The sequence below is a fragment of the Symphalangus syndactylus genome, chromosome 14 (assembly GCF_028878055.3).
Source record: "Symphalangus syndactylus isolate Jambi chromosome 14, NHGRI_mSymSyn1-v2.1_pri, whole genome shotgun sequence".
NCBI classification, from domain to species: domain Eukaryota; kingdom Metazoa; phylum Chordata; class Mammalia; order Primates; family Hylobatidae; genus Symphalangus; species Symphalangus syndactylus.
In genome coordinates, this window is record NC_072436.2 from 8,015,476 (window position 1) to 8,040,755 (window position 25,280).

The 25,280-nt window shown below is 54.4% G+C and overlaps 2 protein-coding genes across 4 annotated transcripts in view; both read right to left on the reverse strand.

The window, feature by feature from the left end:
- The window catches only part of LOC134732400 (uncharacterized), a 132,893-nt gene extending 119,563 nt beyond the window's left edge, over window positions 1-13,330 (reverse strand). Inside the window, exon 1 of the mRNA XM_063617171.1 lies at window positions 8,259-13,330. Coding sequence (XP_063473241.1) covers window positions 12,141-13,271 — 1,131 coding nt within the window. The 5' untranslated portion in view covers window positions 13,272-13,330 and the 3' untranslated portion in view covers window positions 8,259-12,140. The remainder of the gene's footprint in view (window positions 1-8,258) is intronic.
- TBCD (tubulin folding cofactor D) overlaps window positions 1-25,280 on the reverse strand; it is a 195,197-nt gene that overhangs the window by 14,023 nt on the left and 155,894 nt on the right. For all 3 annotated transcript variants that reach the window (XM_055240525.2, XM_063617094.1, XM_063617093.1), the window contains 10 exons: window positions 23,858-23,975; window positions 21,940-22,000; window positions 20,459-20,481; window positions 17,356-17,387; window positions 7,445-7,507; window positions 6,467-6,543; window positions 4,127-4,208; window positions 2,661-2,779; window positions 1,481-1,572; window positions 652-789 (listed from right to left, as the gene is read on the reverse strand). In XM_055240525.2, coding sequence (XP_055096500.1) covers window positions 652-789; window positions 1,481-1,572; window positions 2,661-2,779; window positions 4,127-4,208; window positions 6,467-6,543; window positions 7,445-7,507; window positions 17,356-17,387; window positions 20,459-20,481; window positions 21,940-22,000; window positions 23,858-23,975 — 805 coding nt within the window. The remainder of the gene's footprint in view (window positions 1-651; window positions 790-1,480; window positions 1,573-2,660; window positions 2,780-4,126; window positions 4,209-6,466; window positions 6,544-7,444; window positions 7,508-17,355; window positions 17,388-20,458; window positions 20,482-21,939; window positions 22,001-23,857; window positions 23,976-25,280) is intronic.

Sequence of the window (25,280 nt, forward strand, 5' to 3'; positions counted from 1 at the left end):
ACACCCAGCTTGAGAGGGGGTTCCCAACCCTGGTTCTGCCAACCATGCTGGCAGCCTGTGTGAATTCGACACCTGTGACTAACCCCACACAGAGGCCAGGCACGCTGCCAGGGAGAAAAGTCACGGGGCCTGCAGAGGTTCCCTGTGCACTACAGGAACGTGTGAAGGGAAGGAAGACCCACAGCCACACACACCGGGGCCCCGAGGCATCCTACACACACAGGCGTTTCAGAGGTTCCCTGTGCGCTACAGGAACGTGTGCAGGGAAGGAAGACAAACAGCCCCACACACCGGGGCCCCGAGGCATCCTACACACACAGGCGTTTTGGGGATTATCAACCCTACTTCAGCAAGAAATGTTGGCAAACCCAATGTAAGCAGCCAGGAGCCTTTCATTGAAGATGCGTCCTCCCTCACACCCTGTCAACGAGGACGATGCAGGCCCAACACCTGAGGACGGGCCGGACAAGCACCTGCAAAGCCACGCAGGCTCACCCGGGAGCAGAGAACAGGTCATCCTCCCGAGCCTTTAAAATGCAAAATACAGCACTCTACAAAGATTTCTCCCTGCAGAAGAGGCCAGGGCCTCCGCGTTTCCATGGGATGGACGGGCTTCTCAGAAGAAGCGCTCACCCACTGCTACGCACGTACCAGGCGCCCACATCCCCTCTGCTGTCCGTGGTGTAGTCGTCCATGCAGCCCAGCAGCGCACAGTAAATCTGGGAAACGTTCTCTCTGCACACAGCTTCGTCTGGGGCTCCTGCTTTCACACCAACAGTCTGGCAAATCCTGAAATTTGAAATGTGTGAGCTAACGAACAAACATCTGTGAGCCTCGTCTTCCACATCACAGAGGTCTGATGTGTGTTCCTGATCCTGAGAAGACATGCTGAGAACAGTCCAGGAACCTCGGGTAGATCAGAAATCCAGAGCTCCTTCCACACATACGGAACGTGGGACATGCTTCCCCAAGGTCACGCTCTGCCGTCTCTCCGGCTGAAAGGTGGACAGGGAGGCCCCCTGCGGCTGGTCCCTCCCACTTCCCACCCTGACTAGAGGGGACAGATGCTGGCATAGGAGAGAAGGGGGCGTGCGTGGCCCCCGCGGGGCTGCTCCTCATGTGCCTGCAGGGAGGAGAGGGCATATGGCATGGCCCCAGGTGTGTGTCTGTCAACGAGTGCGGAGATCATTCCAAACACTGGCTGGCAGGGTCACCTCCTCTTTGCCAACCTTGGCCCAGGACACATTCCCCAATTCTCGAAGGGGCCCAGTGTTCCTAAAGAGTTTAACATTCACTATGACTATGATAGCAAGAGACTGAAAGCGCCTCCAGCAGCTGGCACTGACAATCCTCTGGAAGAGAGGAAACCTAGGAAGTGAAGAATCATAAATCCTGCCTCTAAGCAAAAACATCCCCCTTAGCATTCATTTGCTGGCCTTTCAGAGACTCACGACTTCAGGGAGGAACCGCTGGAACTCACCTAGCAATGGCCTTCAAGCCGTCTCTCCTGGATTCAGCAAAGTTTACGGCCTCAGGGGAAGTGTGGGTAACTGCTCTTAAACCTGTGAGAACCTGGAAAGCAATAAAGAATCACAGAAGAACCACAAGCTATAACGAAGTGCACTCTTCAGGGAGGTGGCACTGTCGGCCCGGAGCCATAGACCCCGCGCCATGCGACAGGCAGCTCCTGGCACCACCTTCCTCACGGGGCCATCCACGGCCCCTGGTGGAGCCCAGGAAGGACACCCAGGACGGAGTCACCTCCAGCCTCTCCACAGCCCCTGGAGAAGCCCACGAAGGACACCCGGGGAGAGGTCACCTCTAGCCTCTCCACAGCCAGCCCCCACCCCAGGGCGTCACTGGGGGTCTGGCCGCACCCTGAGGTCCCCCTCTTTTGTCCTATGCTGAGACCTGGGGTATGGGACAAAGGAAGCTGTTGGGTCCCGAAAGCCTCATCTGTCACGTCTCCAAGTGATCCTGTTTCACATTTATCTGTGTTTCAACTGGATAAACCCCCACACGCGAGTTTTAGATGGCATGGCGGCTGCGAGGTCTACCCGCCACACGGGCAGGAGTCCGTCTGGAGCTGCGGATCCTGAGGTGCCAAGGCTGGATCCCATGGGGAGGGAAGGGCGTGGGGAACAGTGGCCAGGGCCTATTCCAGCTTCAGATGGCCGGAGGGGAGACAAGCAGGGATTCCCGGCAGCTCGGTCAGTGGGACCCAGCACCACAGGAAAGCGTGAGAGAGCAGGTCACCGAGGCCAGCGTGAGGCTGACCTGTGGAAGGACGTGGAGCCACGTCTGCCCCCGCCTGGATGCGCCGCCGCAGCCAAAATAGGAGCCGGCTCCACAACCGCAAAGGCAGTTCTCTTCACTCTCAGCAGCTGCTTCTACAAACAACACCTTCTCCTCCCTCCCAGAATTCAGCTTTTCGAAGTCTGTCCTCTGACAGCAAAGAGTTCGCCAGGGCCCCAAGGGGCCACAGACCTTGGGTGCCCTCTGCCCCCTTTCTCCTGGCCACAGGTGCCAGCTTCCAGGAATCCCCTCCCAGCTACAAGCACTGATGGGTTTACTAACGGCTGGGCCTACCTCATGCCCCAACACACGAGGCTCCCACACCCTCGCCCTAGGCCCCGTCCACTGCACGTGGCCAGCCTCACCTGCTGGAGCCGGCCTTTCAGAAGGAAGCCTGGAAGGGCGCCCAAGGCCAACGAGAAGCCACAGCGAGTCATCTCCTCGGGGTTCCGAAGCTCAGCCAGGTACTGCGTGATCAGCTCCTCTGAAAGGAAGTAACGAGTGTGAAGACAGGCCCTCTGCTGCCCATCGTGTACAGCCACACCCGACGTGTGCCCCAAACAGGAGCAAAGCCACAGTAAACAAAGGAGGAGCCGCCCGAGGTTCACAAAGCAGACACATTTCCAAAGTGGCCTACCTCAAAATAGGAATCAAAAAGAGAATTTTTTTTTTTTTTTTTTTTTTTTTGAGAGAGAGTCTCATTCTGTCACCCAGGCCGGAGTGCAGTGGTGCAAGCTTAGCGCACTGCAGCCTCCAACTCATACTCAGCCTCCCAAGTAGCTGGGATTACAGGCATGTGCCACCATGCCAAGCTAATGCATGATTTTTATAAACTTCTAATAATTTTAAGTGGTGATTCACACACTTTTGATGTGATTAATAATGCATGTTCTATCACATGACATAAACGAACACTGTGGGCCAACATATGTGCATGTGACACTTTAAAAATAAAAAGTATGATTCATGAAACAGATCCCTCAAACAGTTACATGATGTGTGAGAAATGAGCCCGAACTTCAGCACGGGGGTGCAGGATGTACAGTGAGGCGGCACAGCAGCTATGCACAGGACACGGCGTAAAGTCAGCCTTATGCTACTTTCATAAAGAAGGAAAAAACAGCAAAATGTATTAACGAGTGAAGAACACACACCAGAAAAACGGCACGGTGCGTACAAAAATTCTAAAAACACTGACCGAGCACGGTGGCTCACGCCTGTAATCCCCGAACTTTGGGAGGCTGACGCAGGTGGATCACCTGAGGTCAGGAGTTCAATTCCAGCCTGGCCAATGTGGTGAGACCCCCGTCTCTACTAAAAATACAAAAATTAGCCGGGCGTGGTGGCGGGCACCTGTAGTCCCAGCTACTCAGGAGGTTGAGGCACAAGAATTGCTCGAACCCGCAAGGCAGAGGTTGCAGTGAGCCAAATCAACGCCACCCCACTCCAGCCTGGGCGACAGAGCAAGACTCTGTCTCAAAAAAAAAAAAAAAAAAAAAAAAAATATATATATATATATAGTGTAAGAAAACACAACTGAAAGCATGATTCTGCGCTTCAAAAAGTAACGCTGTGCTCCAGGACCAGCTGCCAGGGTGCCGTCAACAGAGACGCGTCCCTGCAGAGCCACCTGTTCAGAGGTGATGCAACATCCTGGGCAGCTGCGGGACGTGCTCACAGATCCTCGGCTGGGAACCTGAGACCCGAACAGTCCCACTCCAGCCGTGATCGTGGTGGCTCTGCTCCACCACACAACTGAGGCCTCCTCCGTGCCCAGACACTCCCCAGCATCTTCCTGCTGGAAGCCCCTGGAGCCTTCAAGGACACTCACCCTGAATTGCGGGATCTGCCTCCCCCGGCTCCTTCATGTAATATTCACTGCAGAGAGCGGCCAGGGCCGAGACTGCTGCATCCTAAAACAAAGGCGGCATGGTGAGCGCACAGCAGCTCTGCTCGGAGAAGCCCCCGGCCAGGGACAGAGCAGGTCACCGTGAAGTCGGAGAAGCACCTGACTAGCCGTGGTCACCCTGAGGTCAGAGAAGGACCTGACCAGGGACACGGCGGGTCACCCTGAGGTCAGAGCAGCCCCTGCCTGACCAGGGACACAGCGGGTCGCCCTGAGGTTGGAGAAGCGCCAGGCCAAGGACACAGCAGGTCACCTTGAGGTCAGAGAAGGATCTGACCAGGGACACAGCGGGTCGCCCTGAGGTCAGAGAAGGACCTGACCAGGGACACAGCGGGTCACCCTGAGGTCTGGACACAGGGATGACTTTAGAACCAAACCAAAAGAACCCCTAAGTCATGCTACTCCTTTCCAGAGTGCCTGCTCACCATCATCTGTCAGATACACGCATCAATTCACTACCACTGCAACTAAGAAACTGAATGGATAACCTGATTCCTTCCACACTGCCTGTCCTCTAATATGGAACAATAATAAAATGGAGCATACTTCTCTTTCCCAGAAATAGTTACTAAGGAAAAGGCACACACTCTGCACCCAGAGTAACGGGGCAGGGCCTCCAGGCCAAGCCACGTCAGCCTCATTTAGAGAGACGGGGCTCCGGGGATGCACTGGGAACAGGAGTTGGGGCCGGACAGCAGGAGACCCTCGGGAACCCATCCAAGGCCACCAGGAGCCATGGTGGGAGGGGTGGCAATTGCTGCACAGAGCAGGAGCGGGCAGAGTCACCAGTCCCACCGCGTGCGGGGCTCAGTGCCACTGTCTCCTCGAACCCCCACCTCTGCCACCTACGGAGGAGCCTCTCGTGACCACACAGCCAGCAAGTGGCAAACACCGAACCCACGTGTTCTTTCCACTGCTCCCCCAAAGCCCAGGAGCCGAGGCCAACAGAGCAGCCTTGGAGAGGCACTGGGGGCGGGGCGGGCGGGGGCCATGAGCAGAGGAGGTGCATCGTCCACAGGGGGCTGCATTCCACGAGTCACCATCTGTGCCAATCCCAGGGGCAAAGTGTACCAGTATCACGGCCGGTGTGAATTAATCATGGACTTTTGAAAGAAAATTTTGAGACACTGATCATGATGCATTCAAATTCAACTAGTAGAACTGTACTTGGATCCTACAGAATGTTCAAGTTCCTTAAGGAAAAAATAAATAAGGAAATTGAAGACGCTAAGGAAAAAGAAATGCTAAGCATGGAAGAAGTCAGAGAATTACAAGACACCTAAATGCACTTCCGTTCTTCATCCTCAGTATCAGAACAAGGAATGCTAAGCATGGAGAAGTCAGGGAATTACAAGACACCTAAATGCACTTCCGTTCTTCATCCTCCATATCAGAACCCCGTCAATGCTGGTAACCATGCTTGCTTGCTTGCTTGCTTGCTTGCTTGCTTTCTTTCTTTCTTTCTCTCTCTCTCTCTCTCTTTCTTTCTTTCTTTCAGAGTCTTGCTCTGTCACCCAGGCTGGAGTGCAATGGCGTGATCTCGACTCACTGCAACCTTCGCCTCCCAAGTTCAAGGAATTCTCCTGCCTCAGCCTCTTGAGTAGCTGGGATTACAGGCGCACGCCACCTCACCCCATTAATTTTTGTATTTTTGGTAGAGATGGAGTTTCACTATGCTGGCCAGGCTGACCTCGAACTCCTGACCTCGAGTGATCCACCCGCTACTGTGCCAGGCCCATGGTTTCTTATCTATGCAATGAGATCGGCGTTACAGCTCTGTGAGTCCAAAGTCCTTCTGTATCCCCCCAGGACGGGAGGGGAGGGCAGGTGGCTGGGGACACACACACACACTGGCACCCACACAACATGACCAGATCAATGTGTGCGGGCAGAGGTCCTGGGGTGCCGTTTTCTCATCTGCATAGGAGCATCACAAAGGGAGTTTCCAAACCTCGGATCCTACAGGACACGGAACTCAACAGAGCACAGTTACTATTGATGCAGAAAAAGTGTTTCAAAGGTGACCATAATTAAAACAGCCAGAAACAATAAAAAATTAAGCATTCGGATTCCAGTGGCTGTATTGGATTTTCTGGTTATAAACCATGTAGACGCTACCATCCGGGATTCCAAATAGAATGCCCGCGTTTGTCAGTTACCAGGCTAGCGCAGGAACAGCCTCATGATGCACAGCCGCCAACACAAACACCATCCGTAACTAACACACTAACACAGCCGCACCGGGAACGCCTGTGCTCACCGTACCTTGATCTGCTGTCGGGAGTCACTTGAGATGAGATGGAGATGTCTCAAAGTGTCATTTATCAGCCACTGCCAACCATCTGTCAAAGAAAGAAGTTAGTGTACCCAGGCAATCAAAAACACCATGAAACCAAAAACAACAGCAAAAACAACTTCTATTAATACTAATCTTAAAGCCGACAGTAACCTTTGAGAGGAATCTGTGGAAAAGCAAAAGTGAATATTCTCCACGTTGTGGTATAAGTCTAAGGCCCCTTCCATTTGAAGGGGAAAGGCCCTCTTGTGGCTGCTAAATTGTGTTAAGCTCTTACTGGGGGAAATACCAGCATTCTGTAAACTTTTATACATCACATTTTGGGAAACTTTAATTCTTTGTTACCCCTAACTCTTTTCCTTCAAACGGTCTCCTCCGGCTTCCACAAATATAAACCCAAATCTTTAACTCAATTAGATCCTGCACAAGCAACAAATGTGAAGGCTATTCAATTAAAAAAAAAAAAAAAAGTCCTAACGTCTGAGGCTGCTGAGACAGCCCCGGGACACCACAGCCCTGGGGGCTCCCTTCACTGTGCTCTGGCGGCCCAGCGTGGGGGGCTGCTGAGGGGCTGGAGCCACCTCTGCCCACAGGGTCCGTGGTGTCGGCGGCCAGCTCTCTCCTGGTCCACGAGGGCCTGGGTGGCTGCAGCTCCCAACTGTCTGCCTGGGAGAAGAATTGACCCAGAGTGCACCGGGCATGGCAGCGAGGAGATGGGGGCACTGAGGTGGCGGCAGCGAAGGGCCCTCCTGTGTTGGGGGGAGAGGGTGGTAGGTACCCATTATTCAAGCAGGTTCTTGTAGCAACTTCAAGGCAATGTATCCGATTAATATCGTGAACCTTTAAGCTATAACCCTTATCCCCCCCATCCTAACAGGTTCATTTTTACCTTTTAATTTGAAGTCATTCTGGAAGAAAATGCTATTATTAAAAACAAAAGCACTTACCAATTATGGTGTCACCTTTAAAGGGCATTTTGGAAAGTGACAACTTTTCTATTAAAACGCACACTGGAAAACAAACAAAAAAAAGGATAGACGCAATGTTACTTTTCCAAAAGCGCCTGCCACAGCGCCTTGCCCTTGCCGCATTCTGAGTTGTGTGCGGCCAGTTTCTGCCCCCCGCCCGCCCAACCTACCCTGCTGCCAGGGCTGGAAACATCCCAGAACCATTTCAGAACCACCACGAGAAGCCCAAGATGCCTCCTCCGCTGAGCAGCCTGAAGAAAGTGCTGCAGACCCAGCCAGGTGGCAAAAGGCCCATGTGTGAGCCCACGTGCACCTCAGAGAAGCCGGGCCTGCCTCTCAGGGAGCTGCAGACGTCCCTGTGATGGGCTGTACAGGAAGCATAGCGGCTTCTGCTCCTGGACCTGTCACTCAGGACCCAAGCGACAGACAGCCATCACCTGCACTGCTCCAGACCGCAGGCCGTGCCTGTCACTTCCCCACATAGCTCATCACTCACACTCTCCATGACCAGAAATGTAACCCTGACCAGCCACGAGGGAGCCGGGACGCACGAGACAGAGATGACTGAATAGAATCAGCAGCTCCCACGGCCACACACTGCTCTGGCTCCCACCGTTTCTACCTAACAACGGAACCCACTCGCAGACGTCTCCTGCACGCTTTTTCATGGTATTTGCTACTTCTCCTGAGGGACTAAACTCTCCTTCCATTTTTTGTCACCATGAACAAGGAGGCCTGTCTGTGCTACAGATGCGGAGGCTGTCGGTCCACCTGGCGTCCCTGCACGCAGGACAGGGACCACACACACTTCCCATCGTCACAGATACTGCCACTCAGCAAACTGAACAGACCGGACAACTCCTGGTCCACGAGAGACCCTGCTCTGGTCTGTCAGCACCAAGATTCTTCAGCGCCAACCGTGGCCGACTAGAAAGAGGATAACGGTCCCCTCAATGCGAAGTAACCTGGTACTTCCTTGCCTCCGAGGTGAGGCCGGCACCCTCACCGTCTGCGGCCACGTGGGTCTGCTCCTCTCCTGCATGAAATGCCCACACGTCTGCTCTGCCCCATTTCATACTGGATCCTTTACCTCGTCACAGGCAATTTTACAATTTAGTCTTTGTACACTAATTAACTTTTTACCTTTCGACTGCAGTACAGACGTTTACTCTGAATCTCTATTTTCCCTACCAACCTATACATGGTCTATTCTTCAATATAAGGCCCAACATAATCATCTCCTTTTGTTTCTGCCTCGTGGAATTATTATTATAAAATCTGTTAGCTGGGGATTATATGCCAAGAGGGGGGAAACAAAAAGAAAGAAAAAACCCCAGAAAACCAGTTCTCACCACCAGTTAGAAAAACCCAGCGAGGGTCTGCTGGGACCTGACATTCAGGGTCTGCTTTACACTCAGGGGAGGGAGGAGAAAGGAAGCACTGGGAAGACAAAACAAGGGTCTGTGCTCAGGGACGCCGGGCGAGACTCTGGGCCCCGTAAACTATTTCTCTTTACTTCTGTGCAGATTTGAAAATTTCTAAACTAAGAAGTTTTCTTCAGAGACTGACATTGTCCTACAACGTCTCCCAAAATTTCTTCAAGGATTTTTATGATGGTAGTTTTTATGCGTAAGTTTTTAGTTACTCTCACATTTAGTTTTAGATACGATTTTACATTCTTGCATGTGGGAACCTGTAACACCATCGCTCGCTCAATGCGTTCCCCTTTTCACCAAAACCACACCTTTGTCACAGTGTGAATCCTTTCAGCTCTGAACACAGTACTACTCTGACGTGTTTTAAGGACTGGGAAATGGAAGTCCTAACTAGTTTTTAAAATAATTTTCTTGGAGATGCACCCTGCATGTGAACTTTAAATGTATTTTATAATCAAGTTAAAAACGGCACGCGGGGCTCAGCGGTGGAATGAGCGGGGCGTCAGCCTCTCACGAAACGGCACACGGGGCTCAGCGGTGGAATAAGCGGGGCGTCAGCCTCTCACGAAACGGCACACGGGGCTCAGCGGTGGAATGAGCAGGGTGTCAGCCTCTCACGAAAGAGCACACGGGACTTAGAGGTAGACATGAAAAGGTTTGTACCCACATCTCGCACAGGAATTTCCTGGCAACCTTGTTCACAACAGCAACAGATAGAAATAGCCCCGGTGTACTTTACTGAGTGCTGGTTGAATGCGCTCTGGTAAAACCCAACCGTGGGCTAGGAAGGCACAAACTGTGAACACATGGACAGCTGGATGGGGTCTCAGGGCACCAGGCTCACAGAAAATGCCCACCTCAAAATGCCACGACCATACGAGTCAATCATGGCATGTTCTAGAAGGGACAGACTGGCGGCAGGGGGGCAGGGTGAGAACGCAAAGGGCAGGACGCAGGTTTCTGATTGAGTGTCGAGTCAGTTACAGAAATCTACACAGGGCACCAATCCGCATGAAACTAGACACACATGGCCACTCCACACACACGAAGCCGCGAAACCGCACAGGCCTGCAGTCCAGTTAGAGGCGGGGCCTCGACACCACGGTCCCGGGTCCAACACTGTCGTACCCGGAGTCACCGCGGAGGAAGCGTGGGAAGCACAGATTACTAATCTCATAACTTCCTGTAAGTCTATAATTATTTCAAAATGAAGAATATTTTTAAAAAACTAACAGACTAGATAACACGAACCAACCCTCCACTAACACATTTTTAAAAGCCAGACAAAATGAAAACACGCAGGAAGTGCCTGCAGTCACCAGAGAGCTCACGAAGACCTGAGGGGGACGGAGCAGCGGGGGCCAACTCTCCCTGGCTCATGGCTGACTCCAGGGGGTGCCACAAGAACCAGAAACCCCCAACAGTGCATCCAGGAGCATCTCCAGCTAGCAGGAGAACGGGAGTCCAGGTTCTAACCCGGAGGACACACCTAGAAATAGGTGTAAAACATGGGCCAGCGCAGCACTGACCTCTCTCACGTCCCGAAACCCGACGGAGGTGACCCTGATGGCCAGCACCCACCTCCCGTCAAGAGCCAACGTCAAGTCTCTCAGGGAGAGGAGAACATTCCAGGCCTCAAAGCATTTCTGTAATGTTTTGTTCCTGTGGCTTGGTGGAGATGCTTTTCATGTATGATATACCGTCCTTCAGAAACAGAGCCACGGAGGCTCCAGATGATGACATTAAACAAAGATTTTAAACCATGCTTAATATATTCCAGGATGTGAAAAAAATGAAAACTAAGAATATGAAAACTATAAAAAGTAGAAGTTCTGAAAAATAAAAAAATTCAAGGATGCGTTTAACGGCAGGTAAGGCACACCTGAAAGAATTTGTGACAGTGAAATTTAAATCAAAGAAAATGTTCCTGTCATCCCAGCACTTTGGGAGGCCAAGGTGAGCAGATCACAAGGTCAAGAGATCGAGACCAGCCTGGCCAACGTGGTGAAACCCCATCTCTACAAAAAATACAAAAATTAGCTGGGTGTGGTGGCACGTGCCTGTAGTCCCAGCTACTCCAGAGGCTGAGGCAGGAGAACCGCTTAATCCCGGGAGGCGGAGGTTGCAGTGAGCTGAGATTGTGCCACCGCACTCCAGCCTGGCGACAGAGCAAGACTCCAACTCAAAAACTCAAAAAAAAAAAAAAAAAAGAAAAAAAAATGTCCAAACTGAATCAGACGAAACCAGAGGAGAGAGTGTAAGAGGCGTTAAAGAATTAAGTGCAGTGATCCAGACGAGATGTGGGTGATGAGAGTCCCAAAAGGAGAGGAGAGGCCAGTAAGCAATGTTCAAAGAGACCATGGCTAGGAATTTTTCTAAAGTGAACAAAACATCGACAGAAAATACAGCTTATGAAACAAGTATGAACCCTAGAGCCCCAAGTCAGATAAACACAAAGGGAACTTGTTCTAGGAATATCACAGCAAAAGTGCTGAAAACCAAATAAAGATAAAATCTCAAAAGCAGCCAGGGAAACTTAAAAGACTGTCTCCAATAAAGTAGTAAGTAGACTGGCAGCTACCCTCTCCAGAAGACAAGAGACTATTATCTTTAAAGGGCCAAAACACGAACGAATAAATGCAAAGTAAAGTTTCATTCTTAGCAAAAATCACCTTTAAGAATCAAAGCGGGGGGGGCGGGGGAAGCACCTTTGGGAGGCCGAGGCGGGTGGATCACCTGAGGTCAGGAGTTCAAGACCAGCCTGGCCCACATGGTGAAACCCCGTCTCTACTAAAAATACAAGAATTAGCCTGGCGTGGTGGCGGATGCCTGTAATCCCAGCTACTCGGGAGGCTGAGGCAGGAGAAACGCCTGAACCTGGGAGATGGAGGTTGCAGTGAGCCAAGATCGCACCACTTCAACTCCAGCCTGGGCAACAAGAGTGAATGAAACTCTGTCTCAAAATAAAAAAGTGGAAAAAGCCATTTTGGGATAAACAAACGAGAGGGTGCCACCAGCAGACACACACTATGGAAAACACTAGAGTGTTCTCCAGGCAAAGAGAAAATGGTCCTCTTAGAAGGTGAGAAATGCAGGACAGAACAAGAAGGAGAAGCAGCCGGTGTCTGTGTGGGTAAATCCCAGGGAATTCCCACGGAACAAGAAAAAGAACAGGGTATCTGCACGGGTAAATCCGAATGAACTCTGACTACATAAAACAACATAATGTCCTGTGTGATTTAAGACAGAGGTAAAAGCGAAAGGCACGATAGCACCGGCCACGTCTCTGCCAAGGGGACAGGGGAGGTGGCAGGTGTGTTCAGGACATCAGGGATGGAGCACGGAGCCCTCACCCCCACAGCAGGAAGTCCATTAACAGCATGTCCCCGGCCTGCTAAGCCACGATCCTCCACACACCCGTGGCCGACTCGGGGCTCACCAATGCCTCTGGTTTCCCTCCCATCTTCAGCATGAGAGGAGAGAACTTTTCCTGATTCTCGTGACGCCTCTGGTGCAAGGCTGTGAGCCAGATGACCCTCTTCCTTCTGGCCCCTGCCCTCGGTGATCCACATGTGGGCAGGATAAAAAAACACCTGTGGTTTTCGACACTGAAACTTGGGGATTGTTTCAAGAGCAAAACGCAGCCCACCCTGACTGACAAACCCCTCCTTCATCTCTGCTTTACCGAACGGAGCCTGTTTCTTTCCTTTGATTCTAAAGCATGAAATGCAAGAGCCACTGAGACTAAGACGGAGACGAGGGGACGCTCGTCTTCCTGGCACCGGGGGAAGCAGCTCAGTTTGGGCCACACTGAGGACACCCAGGATGTTCATCTCCTCTCGTGAATATTCACGACAAAGGCCAACCTGTACGACATTTCTTCGATATGGGGACTCGGATGACTCCCAAGGGTTGAGCCACTTTTCCCACAAAATGTGCAAAAAACTTCTGAAGAAATCTGCGGTTTGACACCTCTGGGGTACCTGCGGCCGGGACGCACTTGATGCTCCTACAGGCAGCATGTCACTGACGCACCGGAAGAAATCTGCGGTTCGACACCTCTGGGGTACCTGCGGCTGGGGTGCACTTGATGCTCCTACAGGCGGCACGTCACCGACACACCGGAAGAAATCTGCGGTTCGACACCTCTGGGGTACCTGCGGCCAGGGCGCACTTGATGCTCCTGCAGGCGGCATGTCACCGACACACCGGAAGAAATCTGTGGTTCGACACCTCTGGGGTACCTGCGGCCAGGGCGCACTTGATGCTCCTGCAGGCGGCATGTCACGGACACACCTGAAGAAATCTGTGGTACGACATCTCCGGGGTACCTGCAGCCGGGATGCACTTGATGCTCCTGCAGGCAGCATGTCACCGACACACCGGAAAAAATCTGCGGTTCGACACCTCTGGGGTACCTGCAGCTGGGGCGCACTTGATGCTCCTGCAGGCGGCATGTCACCAACACAATGGAAGAAATCTGTGGTTCGACACCTCTGGGGTACCTGCGGCCGGGGTGCACTTGATGGCCCTGCAGGCGGCATGTCACCGACACACCGGAAGAGATCTGTCGTTTGACACCTCTGGGGTACCTGCGGCCGGGGTGCACTTGATGCTCCTGTGGGCGGCATGTCACCGACATGCCAGCGACCTCGGGGGTAAGGGAGCCATCATCTGGCCTGGGTGAGAAAGTGACCAGCAGCCCCTCCCCGTCTCCCACATGCAGCCCGTGAACCCACAGATTTCTCACCCCGACAAGAGCTCGGAGTCTTACCTCACTTGAAAGAACACATCTAAAACTAAGGCTATCAGGAAACAACTGTGTACATACAAAACTAAGAAATACAGAAGGAAAACAGCTAAAAAACTGAAAGGGTTGCCTTTGGAAAAATAAAAATGTGGGACCTTGAGATGCGGGGCCGAGACCACAGACGCTATGCAGAACTATTTCACCTTCTGAACTATTCCTACTTGAAAGCTGAAAGGGAAAATAATTTCCTACAAAGTGTAAAAATGAACGAGGAGGAGAAAAAACCCTGAGTTGATACCAAGGCTCAATCAGGGTCACCAGGGACACAGCCGGCTTCAGAGCCTGCAGGCCACAGAGTCTCCTGGGGCCAGCAAAGGCCCTGGAGGGGAAGGAGCCGCACAAGGAGGGCCGGCGCCGGGAGCTGTGGCCACGGCTGGGGAGTGCAGGCAGCAAAGGGGCTCCCAGGGAGAGCGTGGGCAGCATGGGCAGCTTTCCACGGGACACGCCCGCCATGGTGCGAAGCCACATGTGCAGGAGTGCCGCGTTTGCACTTAGCAAACACACTTACGGTGCAGACACAGCTGGAGGCCGGAAGGAAGCCCACAGCAGGGATGCCCCCCAGCAATCCACACCCTGCCGTGAACCCTGAGGGATGCACCCCAACGGGACACGTGCCCCAGAGCAGAGGGGACAGGGTGGAAAAGCTGGAGTTAGGGGTAGAGAGAGGCAGACAGAAACCACCCTGCACCCAGCACCCCCAACAACAGACCACAGCCCACCGCCATCCTTCAGAGCAGAGCACCGAGAACCCGGATGGCGTGAAGACGCCAAACACCAAAACCGCGGTAAGGGCGCCTTTTTAAAACTCGGACAAAGCACATCAGTGTTTATGTTCCATGGTTACTTGTGCAGCCTGCAGTGCCTGCCAGCGGGGAGCAGTGGGTGTGGTGGGCGAGGAAAGGACAGGACAGGGTGGCTACTTTGTCTCAAGTCTTCCCAAATATCATCATCAAAAAGCCCAACTAGAACCCACAACACTCCCCCTCTCCCCGCTAAGTGCAAATGCAGCCTCACACCCAGGGCGTGCACATCGCGTGGAAAGCTGCCCACGACAACCACACGGAGGCTCCAGGACCTGCAGTTTTTCCACGGTTTCCTCCTGAGCTCGTGACAATTCTGCCCATCATGGGTAGGTGGCAGTAATGCACAGGCCAACGGTGCCCTGCGGCCAACAGCAGCCAACGCCCAGCAGGACCCCTAAGGGGCAGTCACTCTGGAGCCTGGGGGACATCAACGCAGCTGCCCTAACCACACATTAAAGAAGAGCAGATAACAGAGCAGCACCTCCCCGATGGGCCCCGCTTCACGGAGCAGGAGGGTAAAGGAAATTCCGCCAAGACGGCGTCCTGGGGACTCGGAACGCATTCAACTCCGTCGCCGCCAGCCACGGGGACTCGGAACGCATTCAACTCCGTCGCCGCCAGCCACGGGGAGTCGGAACGCATTCAACTCCGTCGCCGCCAGCCACGGGGACTCGGAACGCATTCAACTCCGTCGCCACCAGCCACGGGGAGTCAGAACGCCTTCAACTCCGTCGCCGCCAGCCACGGGGACACGGAAAGCCTTCAACTCTGTTGCCGCCGGCCACGGGGACTCGGAACGCCTTTAACTCCGTCGCTGCTGGCCACGGGGACTGTGAACGCGTTCAACGGCATCGCCGGCCACGGGGACTTGGAACGCTTTCAACTCCGTCGGCGGCCACAGGGACTCGGAATGCCTTCAACTCCATCGCCACCGGTCACGGGGACTCAGAACGCCTTCAACTCCGTCACTGCCAGCCACGGGGACTTGGAACGCCTTCAACTCCATCACTGCCGACCACGGGGATTTGTAATGCCTTCAACTCCATCGCCACCGGCCAAAGGGATTCGGAACGCCTTTAACTCCGTCGCCGGCCAAAGGGACTCGGAATGCCTTTAACTCCATCGCTGGCCACAGGGATTCGGAACGCCTTTAACTCTGTCGCCAGCCAAAGGGACTCGGAACGCCTTTAACTCCGTCGCCAGCCACGGGGATTCGGAACACCTTTAACTCCTCCCTTTCATGGTGGGCAGTGGCTCCTGCGGAGACTTACTGCTCAAACACCAAGAGCGACCCTAAAAGCAGACCCCGCAGCACACGGGAAGCATGTGAAGGTCGTGTGAAGGTCGTAGGACTGCCTCCAACTGCCATCTCCAGGGCACGACCCGTGTTGTGGGTGGGAAGTGGGGGACAGTGAACCCCTCTGAGAGCACCCAACACCCCACCTCATCCCAAGCCAAACTCCTAGATCCAGAAATGGCGTACAGGTCACCAGCTGTTCATGACGTGGGGGTGGTCTTGATCCCATTAAGGAGGCAACTCCAGGCACCCTGGGTACGTCGGAAAGGTGACACCCCTGCACTGTGTGCTCTCCAGGCATCTGAGGGATAGTGACCAAGTCTACATCCAAAACATGACACGCCGGTCTTAGCCAACAGGGACCACCTGCAGAGCTGGCAGTCCCCTGCCTCCGACGTCAGCTGACAGAAACTGGCTCACATTTCTAGGACTGACTTTCCCGTGACGTCCATCAACTCATGAGAACGCTGAGCTGACACCAACAGAAATGCAAGCTGGCTGCTCTCAGTACAGAAGCCCTGCCGGCCTGGCGGGAGGTAGATGGCTACAGGCCTCAGGCAGGTCCCCATCAGGTCAGGGCTGGGAGGTGTGGACAGAAACCACAAGAGGCTGCTATAGCCCTGACATCTGGCTGTGGGTTCCCCAAACCCCAGCCTGCTCTCCTCTGCTCAGACCACGCAGACCTCAGCAAAAGTCTGCACACAACAGCGATTTTTCCAAGCTTCCTCAGCAGCTGTGCCTCCACACTCACACTCACAGTTCCACAGCAAGGGGCTGAGGGTGGCCTGGGATGGGCCGTCCACAACAGCAGGGCCCGGGGAGCTGTGTCGGGGAATCCAGCTCCCTGGACCTTGGGGTCGGCTGCTGCCATCAGGAATGTCTATGAAATCAGGCTTTTCCTTTAATACTCTGTGGAACTGTCTAAAATGTGTTCTATGCTTCCCTCTTCACATGCTAAAAAAGAATCAGCAAAGAAAAAATGAGGCATTGCCCGACTGTGCTAACCCCCAGGGGGTATCAGAGGCTTGGGAATCAGGCACAGAGGTTCGCCTGGACTTGGGTGTGTAAGGAGCTTTGCCTCTGCTCAGCTTTCCTCTTGCCCCCGCCTGAGCTTCCCATGCTCGCCCAGAATGGCTGTTGGTCCCTGCACTGCTCAGTCCACCAGGGCAGGACTGGGGCTGCTCTGTCCACGCTGGGGCCGTGCTCGGAGGGATCTGCAATGTCCACTGGGTCCACAGGCGAGCACTGGCCCCACTGCCCCAGCTGCCTCTGCTTCCTGAGAAATTTCCAGAACCAGTGGCTCCTGGGTGCAACCCCTCCCAGCTCACAACTTCCTCTCTTTCTCTCTCTCAATCTCAATCTCTCAATCTCTCCCTCATAGGCACCACTGGGCAAACCACGCACATCGCAGATGCTGCCTCCACAGAAGAAACACACCCAGCCCTGCACCCTGGCAGGCTAATGGGCCGCCCTGCATGCCACGAGCACACCTCCCTCATCGATGGCTGCGGCAAAGGGCTGCAGCCTTCAGCCTTCAGACCTACCTGCTTGTCTCATGAGCTGTCCTCCCAGACCCCTGAAAAGGAATGAAAACATCAGAATTAGAAGAACCTCTTGACATATAAAACACCACGAAATATACTTGGCAATGTAACCTCAGGCTCCAAAAAGCATTAAAATGAGAACTAGTTGAATGTGTTACTGAGCATGAGCTACCTTTTATGAAAAGAAAGGGAAAAACGTGGTACAGCCATCTTCCAGGTCTCCCATCCTAGCTGGGGTTATGCTGATCTTTAATTTTTACTGGACATTCTAGTCCTGACTGGTATCCCATCACAGAACTAATTCCAAGCAGCGCTCAGCCCTTACTTTATAAAAACTAACCTCAGATGCCAGAAGGAACCCCCTATCCAGCCTAGCGAAGCAGTGCACTGCGGTTCTACCATGAGCGAAGCCGGGCGGGGCTCCGGGCTGCTCTGCCCATCTGGGACGCCTGCCCCAGCGCTGGCGCTGACAGCAGGACCCTGGTGCACAAGGGCAGGCGTGCTGCCCTGGGGAGGGCAAGAAATTCACTCCTGAGACCCTGGTTTCTGGCCCACAGAGTGGCAGGGTCGGATGTCCCCTCCTGCAAGTAGAAAACTGGACAGAATACAACATATGAAATGCTGGTTCCAACACCAAGAGGTGAAGAGTGCAGGACTGAGACCCAAGGCAGGGGCCCTCCAGTACCCCAGGGAGCACCTGGAGGAGCCCTCCAGGCCCAGTGTGTGGGGTGGAGCCCAAACAGGGCCACCCGCCCTGCTGACTGAGGAGGCAGAGGAGGAGACTGAGGAGGTGGCCAGAAACTGGTGGGAGCAGCCTGGGAGGACCAGGAGGCAGGAAGGGAGGCTTCACCCCTTGATGGTAAAGGAGAATAGCACGAGGTTCACTACCCTACACAAGTCCCAGTAAAAAGCCACTAGGAGGCCGGGCGCGGTGGCTCAGCCTGTAATCCCAGCACCGTGGGAGGCTGAGGCAGGCGGATCACTTCAGGTCAGGAGATCGAGACTAGCCTGGCCAACATGGTGAAACCCCGTCTCTACTAAAAATACAAAAATTAGGTGGGCATGATGGAGGGCACCTGTAGTCCCAGCTACCTGGGAGGCTGAGACAGGAGAGCCGCTTGAACCCGGGAGGTGGAGCTTGCAGTGAGCCGACATCCTGCCATTGCACTCCAGCCTGGGCGACAAGAATGAGACTGCTTCTCAAAAAAAAAAAGTCACTAAGAGAAAAGAAAAGTGAACCACAGAGCTGGGGAAAGCACTGGCAGATCCTGTGTGTGACAAAGAGCTGGCATCTGGAATATATGAAGAGTTCTAACAGCTCAATAAGAAGACAGACGATAAAATGTTTAATGAGCAAAAAGTCTGAACTTGTTAATTAGCAAAAGACTTCACAAAAGACCCAGGAATGATTGGTCAGCACAGGGAAAGAGGCTCAGCACCAAGAGCCCTGGGGAGAGGCAGACTCCAGCAGCAGCGAGAGGCCTCTACTCACCCAGAGGGCCCACGTTCAGAGCCGACCACACCAAGGGGTCACACGCGGATGGGGACGTGCAGCAGCAGGGTCTGGGAAGGTGGCTCAGCTGCTGAGGAAGTCACACATGTGCCCCACACCCTGCGATGCCGCTCCTGGTAGTCAGCCAGGAAACGTGAAACGTACCAAGACTTGTATGTCTAGCTGTGCACGGCAGCTTTCCAACAACAGCCAAAGGCTGGGAACCCAAATGACCCCAGGCTGGTGAGTGGAAACACCACCGCACACGCACACCACGGAACACAACTCAGCAATGAAAAGGAACACACAGCAACAGAGGTATCTCAAAGACGCGTCGGTGAAGAAACCACACCCAAAGACTTCCTACTGTGTGACACCCTCGGTAGCAAATTCTAGAAAAAGCAAGGCGCTCTGTCAGAGCAGACAGGCTGCCTGGGCTGCAAAGGCACAGAGAGAAACCCTCAGGGAAGCGCCTGGCGGGATCTCAGGGTTGGGGAGGCCACACCCCCGCCTATGACCAGCAAGCCCTGGGAACGAGGAAACGCGATGACACCTGCAGAGGTCAAAACCCAACGAGGTCAGACCCTCACACACCTCCCACAGCGGCCGGGTGTCACTCGCTCAACACAATCACACGAGGTCAGACCCTCACGCACCTCCCACAGTGGCCGGGTGTCACTCGCTCAACACAATCACATGAGGTCAGACCCTCACACACCTCCCACAGTGGCCGGGTGTCACTCGCTCAACACAATCACTCAAGGTCAGACCCTCACACACCTCCCACAGCAGGCCAGGTGTCACCTGCTCAACCCAATCACACGAGGTCAGACCCTCACGCACCTCCCACAGCGGCCGGGTGACACCCGCTCAACCCACACGACCAGGTCAGACCCTCACGCGCCTCCCACAGCGGCCGGGTGACACCCGCTCAACCCACACGACCAGGTCAGACCCTCACGCACCTCCCACAGCAGGCCAGGTGTCACCCGCTCAACCCAATCACACTGGGTCAGACCCTCACGCACCTCCCACAGCAGGCCGGGTGACACCCGCTCAACCCACACGACCAGGTCAGACCCTCACACGCCTCCCACAGCAGGCCAGGTGTCACCCGCTAAACCCAATCACACTGGGTCAGACCCTCACGCACCTCCCACAGCAGGCCAGGTGTCACCCGCTCAACCCAATCACACGAGGTCAGACCCTCACGCACCTCCCACAGCAGGCCAAGTGTCACCCACTCAACCCAATCACACTGGGTCAGACCCTCACGCGCCTCCCACAGCAGGCCGGGTGACACCCGCTGAACCCAATCACACTGGGTCAGACCCTCACGCACCTCCCACAGCAGGCCAGGTGTCACCCGCTCAACCCACACGACCAGGTCAGACCCTCACGCACCTCCCACAGCAGGCCGAGTGTCACCCGCTCAACCCAATCACACTGGGTCAGACCCTCACGCGCCTCCCACAGCAGGCCCGGTGACACCCGCTCAACCGAAACACACACAGGTGGGGAGGGAAGCGAACACACCCACACTGCCTGCTCCTGACACTGCAGTTCTTCGTTAGGACACAGATATCAGAACTTTGGTTTTATAAAGCTCACCTGTATAACTGACGATCATAGAGCTGAAAATAAAAAATTGAAAGTTACTTAATGATTTAAATTTTAAAATAATACGTACACGTTAACAACTGTCAAAAACAAGAACAAAGAGAAAATGGCAGAAGACGCCATGCCAGCCAGGAGAGCCGCCCCGGGGCTGAGGACGGAGGCCCACCTACTGACGCAGATGGCCTTGTTTAACCTCCAGACCGGCCCAGAGCTCCCTGAAGGGGAAACTGAGGCACAGAGAGACAGAGGAGAGAGCCAGAGTGGGGAGCTGGAGCCACCTGTGTTCTGGCCCCAGGGACCGACGTAGAACCCACCCAGGCAGCCTCTTGTGCAGAAAAGTCGCTGTGCCAAACAGGATGCTGCTGTTTCTTTTTCTTTAAAAGAGCTTAAAAGCCACACTGTGATGGCCACTACAACTAAACTTTACTGAATGCTCACACTGTGCCAAAAATTCTCCTAAATTCTTTAAAATGGATTCTTTAATTCTCACAAAAACTCAAGGAGATCGGCTCCATTACTGCTTATATTTTACCGAAAAAGGGAGCCATGGCTCAGCCTCAGTGGGGAGGCCACGTTCACGGCTACTGCCCGGGGCCACCTCCCCATCTGCACTCTGCAGCTATGCTTGTCTCGGTCAGAGGGGGAGGCCAGACACCACATTAAAAGTGAAAAATGTAAGCAAACAAAACGGCTTTGCCAAAATCATAAAGCAGGTTAATGGCAAAAATAGGATAAGAATCCAAGAGATGAATCTTAAAGAATATAAAGCTATCTGGAACAAAAGACAAACCATGTAATCCCTTGTGAACAATTTTTATATCCTCCTGTAACACCAAGGTCCATTGTTCATACTTTACCTCTGGGTCACAGAAGCCTTTGAGAATCTCTCAAAGCCCAGAAAGATGAACACACCGTCTCCCCCAGAGAAATCCAAGAAACGCACACACAAAATTCTGCGTTACTTTCAGGAGACACCAGACCCCAGCTGCAGATGCACGCCTGGAAACCAGAGGCTTCTGTACTCGTTCTGTGTGCCCCCAACTCCACGAGAGCACGAGGCCCAATGCCCCCACCCAGAGTCGGCTGCGCGCTCCGTCCTGGGACCGCAGCCAGGCGCCCCGGAGGGAAACCGCACTCCAGCTGCAGCCGAAACCTCCACCGACTGCGCTGGCTTCATAAGCCTTCCTCAGAAACCAAGGACACGCTGGCTATGTGCACAGAAAGTCTGCACTCATTTCCCAGGAGTCTCTTCCCCTCCCAGGGCAACCCCCCAAGGTGGCTGTTCACAAGCATGACGCCAGCGGAGAGCCTGTTCCCAGAGCGATCACACCCCAGGTCCCCCACTGAGCCCAGGACTGATGGAGCACAGTGGCCACCAGGACTGCAGACCCTGCCTGGGGAGGGTGGGAGGCCCTAAGGGGGCAGGTCCTGCGATGCCTCCTGAAGGGCACACCCAGAGGCTGCATACAAACCTGCTGGTGAATCTGCTTCAGGCCCTGCAATGCCTGCTCATCCAGATGGTCTGTGACGGGCCTGCGGAAGTTCAAACACAGAGCTGAGGCCACACTCCCCAAGACCCTAACCCCGGGTACACTCAGAGGAGCTGAGGCCACGCTCCCCAAGACCCTAACCCCGCGTACACTCCGAGGAGCTGAGGCCATGCTCCCCAAGACCCTAACCCCGGGTACACTCCGAGGAGCTGAGGCCACGCTCCCCAAGACCCTAACCCCAGGTACACTCCGAGGAGCTGAGGCCACGCTCCCCAAGACCCTAACCCCGGGTACACTCGGAGGAGCATGGGCTCAGCAAGGTCTCATCTTGCTCAGGTCCCGGTAGGTCCCGGAGACCTCTGCAGGACATACCTCCGATTATTTTTGTATTCTATTGTATTGTTTTATATTGCATTGTTTTGTTTATTTATTTTATTTTAGAGATGGGGTCTCACTATGTTGCCTAGGCTGGTCCCAAACACCTGGGCCCAAACAATCCCCCCACCTCCGCCTCCTAAAGAGCTGGGATTACAGGTGTGAACCACCGTGCCTGTCCCATTTATGATTTTAGATGAAGCAGTGCCTGGTCAAAGGAAGAGGATGTTAGGGCATCCCCTTAAAGCTGTGACCCCTGCCAATGTGACCACCTTGGAAAACAGACAAGTCCAGGTGAGGCTGAGACGAGAGCTCATGTCCACTGCCATCCACGGGAAGGCCCCTGGCGAGATCAGCCCTGGGCTGGCATCCGGGGGCCTGGACCAAGCCCTGCCTGATGAGGCCCCCTCGCTGGCTCAATCTGCACAAACTGTGTGCTTTACGCTGGCACCTGCTTTCCTGCTGGGGGTCTGGGATTTTGTTTCGTGCCAGGCAGAGGTGCCCACGTGGCCAGACCCCAGTCTAGCCTGGGCACTGAGGCTCAAACGTGCTTCCCTGATAGACACCTCACAGGTGTGGTCACATCTCACTGCTAGGGGAATGACACAGGCCCTGTGGGACCCAACTGGAGGACCCCGGGAGCTCCCGCCTGGCTCTCCCCCAGACCCCACCCCACGTGCTTTCTTCCACAATCACAGAGCAGCGCCATAAAGGCCAGGTCTTGCATGGGCATCGGCTGCACCCACACGAGCGAGCGTCCCTGAAGGAGCTGCACTGTGCATCTGAGCTCGGGGCCAACCAGACCTCCCTCAGGCTGGGGCGGGAGGTGGGCCCATACCCTGCTCTCAACCCGTTCCCAGGGAACTGTCTCCAGCACAGGGCACGGACTTAAAATCGTTTCTTAAACTGGAGTCCGAGAACCAGGTTGCCGTCACTATGATAAGTCCGGGAGTTTTCACTTTTGAGGAAGAGTCGACTGGGAAGAAACGTAAGAAGACAGTCGATGCCTTACAGCCTCCTGCACACAACTTCCCAGCGACCCCGTGTTTTTCATGATTTATTATTATTTGTACAAACATAGCCAACTGAAAAATTCAAAAGAAACGTGTATATTCTCTGGCATTTTAAACTATCGAACGTGATGAAGAAAGGATACTGAACATGCAAGTCACTCGATGCTGTCTCGGAGAAAGGGCCTTTGCTGTTATGACCTCACTTGTCACCTCTGAGACCAGGAGGTGCACAAGGAGGCGGCAGGGCGGCCACGGGGAGACACCCGGCCCATCTGGGTGCCGCACCTACCCCCCTGAAGAGAGGTGGGTGGTCCACCCCCGGCACGACCGTCAGGAGAGAGGGCCACTTACACACTCCAGCAATACAACCTGGGGCCTAACGACTGTGACACTGGTGCAAATAAACAAAAATTAGAAGGGATGAGGTAGTCTCGAACCGGGGAGCACTGTAATTATACGGTGAGGGGATCAGGAACGGAGCCCTGTGTCTCCTTGAGACCCACTCTTCCTACCTGTTCTCTTGGGCTGCAAGTTTGTACAAGGCGTAAGCAACTTCTGCGCAGGCGAGAATCGACCCATGCCTCGTGTGTAGATCTGGACTCAGTGTCATGGACAGCAGCCTCGGGAAGACTGCAAGAGACAGGAAGAGGGCAGATGAGGGTGTGTACATGTGGACGGCCTGTGGGATGCCTACACGCACCCACACAGGGCCGGGAGGGCAGGCGACAGCGTGCACACACAGACGACCTGTGGGACGCCCACACGCACCCACACAGGGCCGGGGGGGCAGGCGACAGCATGCACACACAGACGACCTGTGGGACGCCCACACGCACCCACACAGGGCCGAGAGGGCAGGCGACAGCATGCACACACAGACAGACGACCTGTGGGACGCCCACACGCACCCGCCAACACTGGTGTCCCTCAGGGTCATCACCCCAGTGCCCAGGACGGCACCCGTGGTGATGCAGATGGCCTCCGAGACACCAAGGGCGACAGGACAGAGGCTGTGGTGTGCTGGACACGGCCCGCTCCCAAGGGCCCCAGACGGGGTGGGTAACTCAGACAGGAGAGGCAGCATGGAGGAGGAGGACACACTCCCCAGGCCTTCCGTCGGTGCAGGGCGGCCTCTGGTCCCTGTCAGTGCAGGGCGGCCTCTGGTCCCTGTCAGTGCAGGGCGGCCTCTGGTCCCTGTCAGTGCAGGGCGGCCTCTGGTCCCTCTCAGTGCAGGGCGGCCTCTGGTCCCTCTCAGTGCAGGGCGGCCTCTGGTCCCTGTCGGTGCAGGGCGGCCTCTGGTCCTGGCAGGGGCTCTGCCTGGATGCCTGAGCGGTGGAGGGGGTGGAGCAGGACAGAGGCACGGCTGCCCCCAGGGGCGGTGTCTCTACTCTGAGTTTGCTAAGAAAGCACAGACTCCTCAGAACCCTCGCGGCCGCAGAGGGAGGCGGCTCTGCCACAGCTGCATGGAGAAACCAAGCTCCCCGAGCCTCAGCCTCCCCAAGTGCTGCCAGGCTTGTGATGGTTTGAGAATCAGAGGCTAAGATGTGGCGGCTGGGGGTGATTGTATTTTCGAGAATCAGAGAAATCTACAAAAGGTCACCGTCCTGTACTGGGTGTCTGTGCTCTTCAACCGGGCAGAGGACAAAGCTGAGCCCCCTCAGTGTCAGCAAGGGTTAATTATGTATTGAAAAGTAGGGGAGCGCCACACTAAACCCGTGACGTGGACGCCTCATTAACAGATCATGAAGCTGCAAGATCCCTTAGGAAATAACGAGCCCCCACAGGATGCTCAAAACAGGCGACACATCAGTAACTCCACTGAAGAGCCACAATCCGGCCTCCAGTGTGGCCCCTGTAATAAATGTGGGGGGAGTGAGGGTAATGTTGAGAAATGTGTGTATTCTTCCCCACATTTAAGTCAGATGATTATTTATT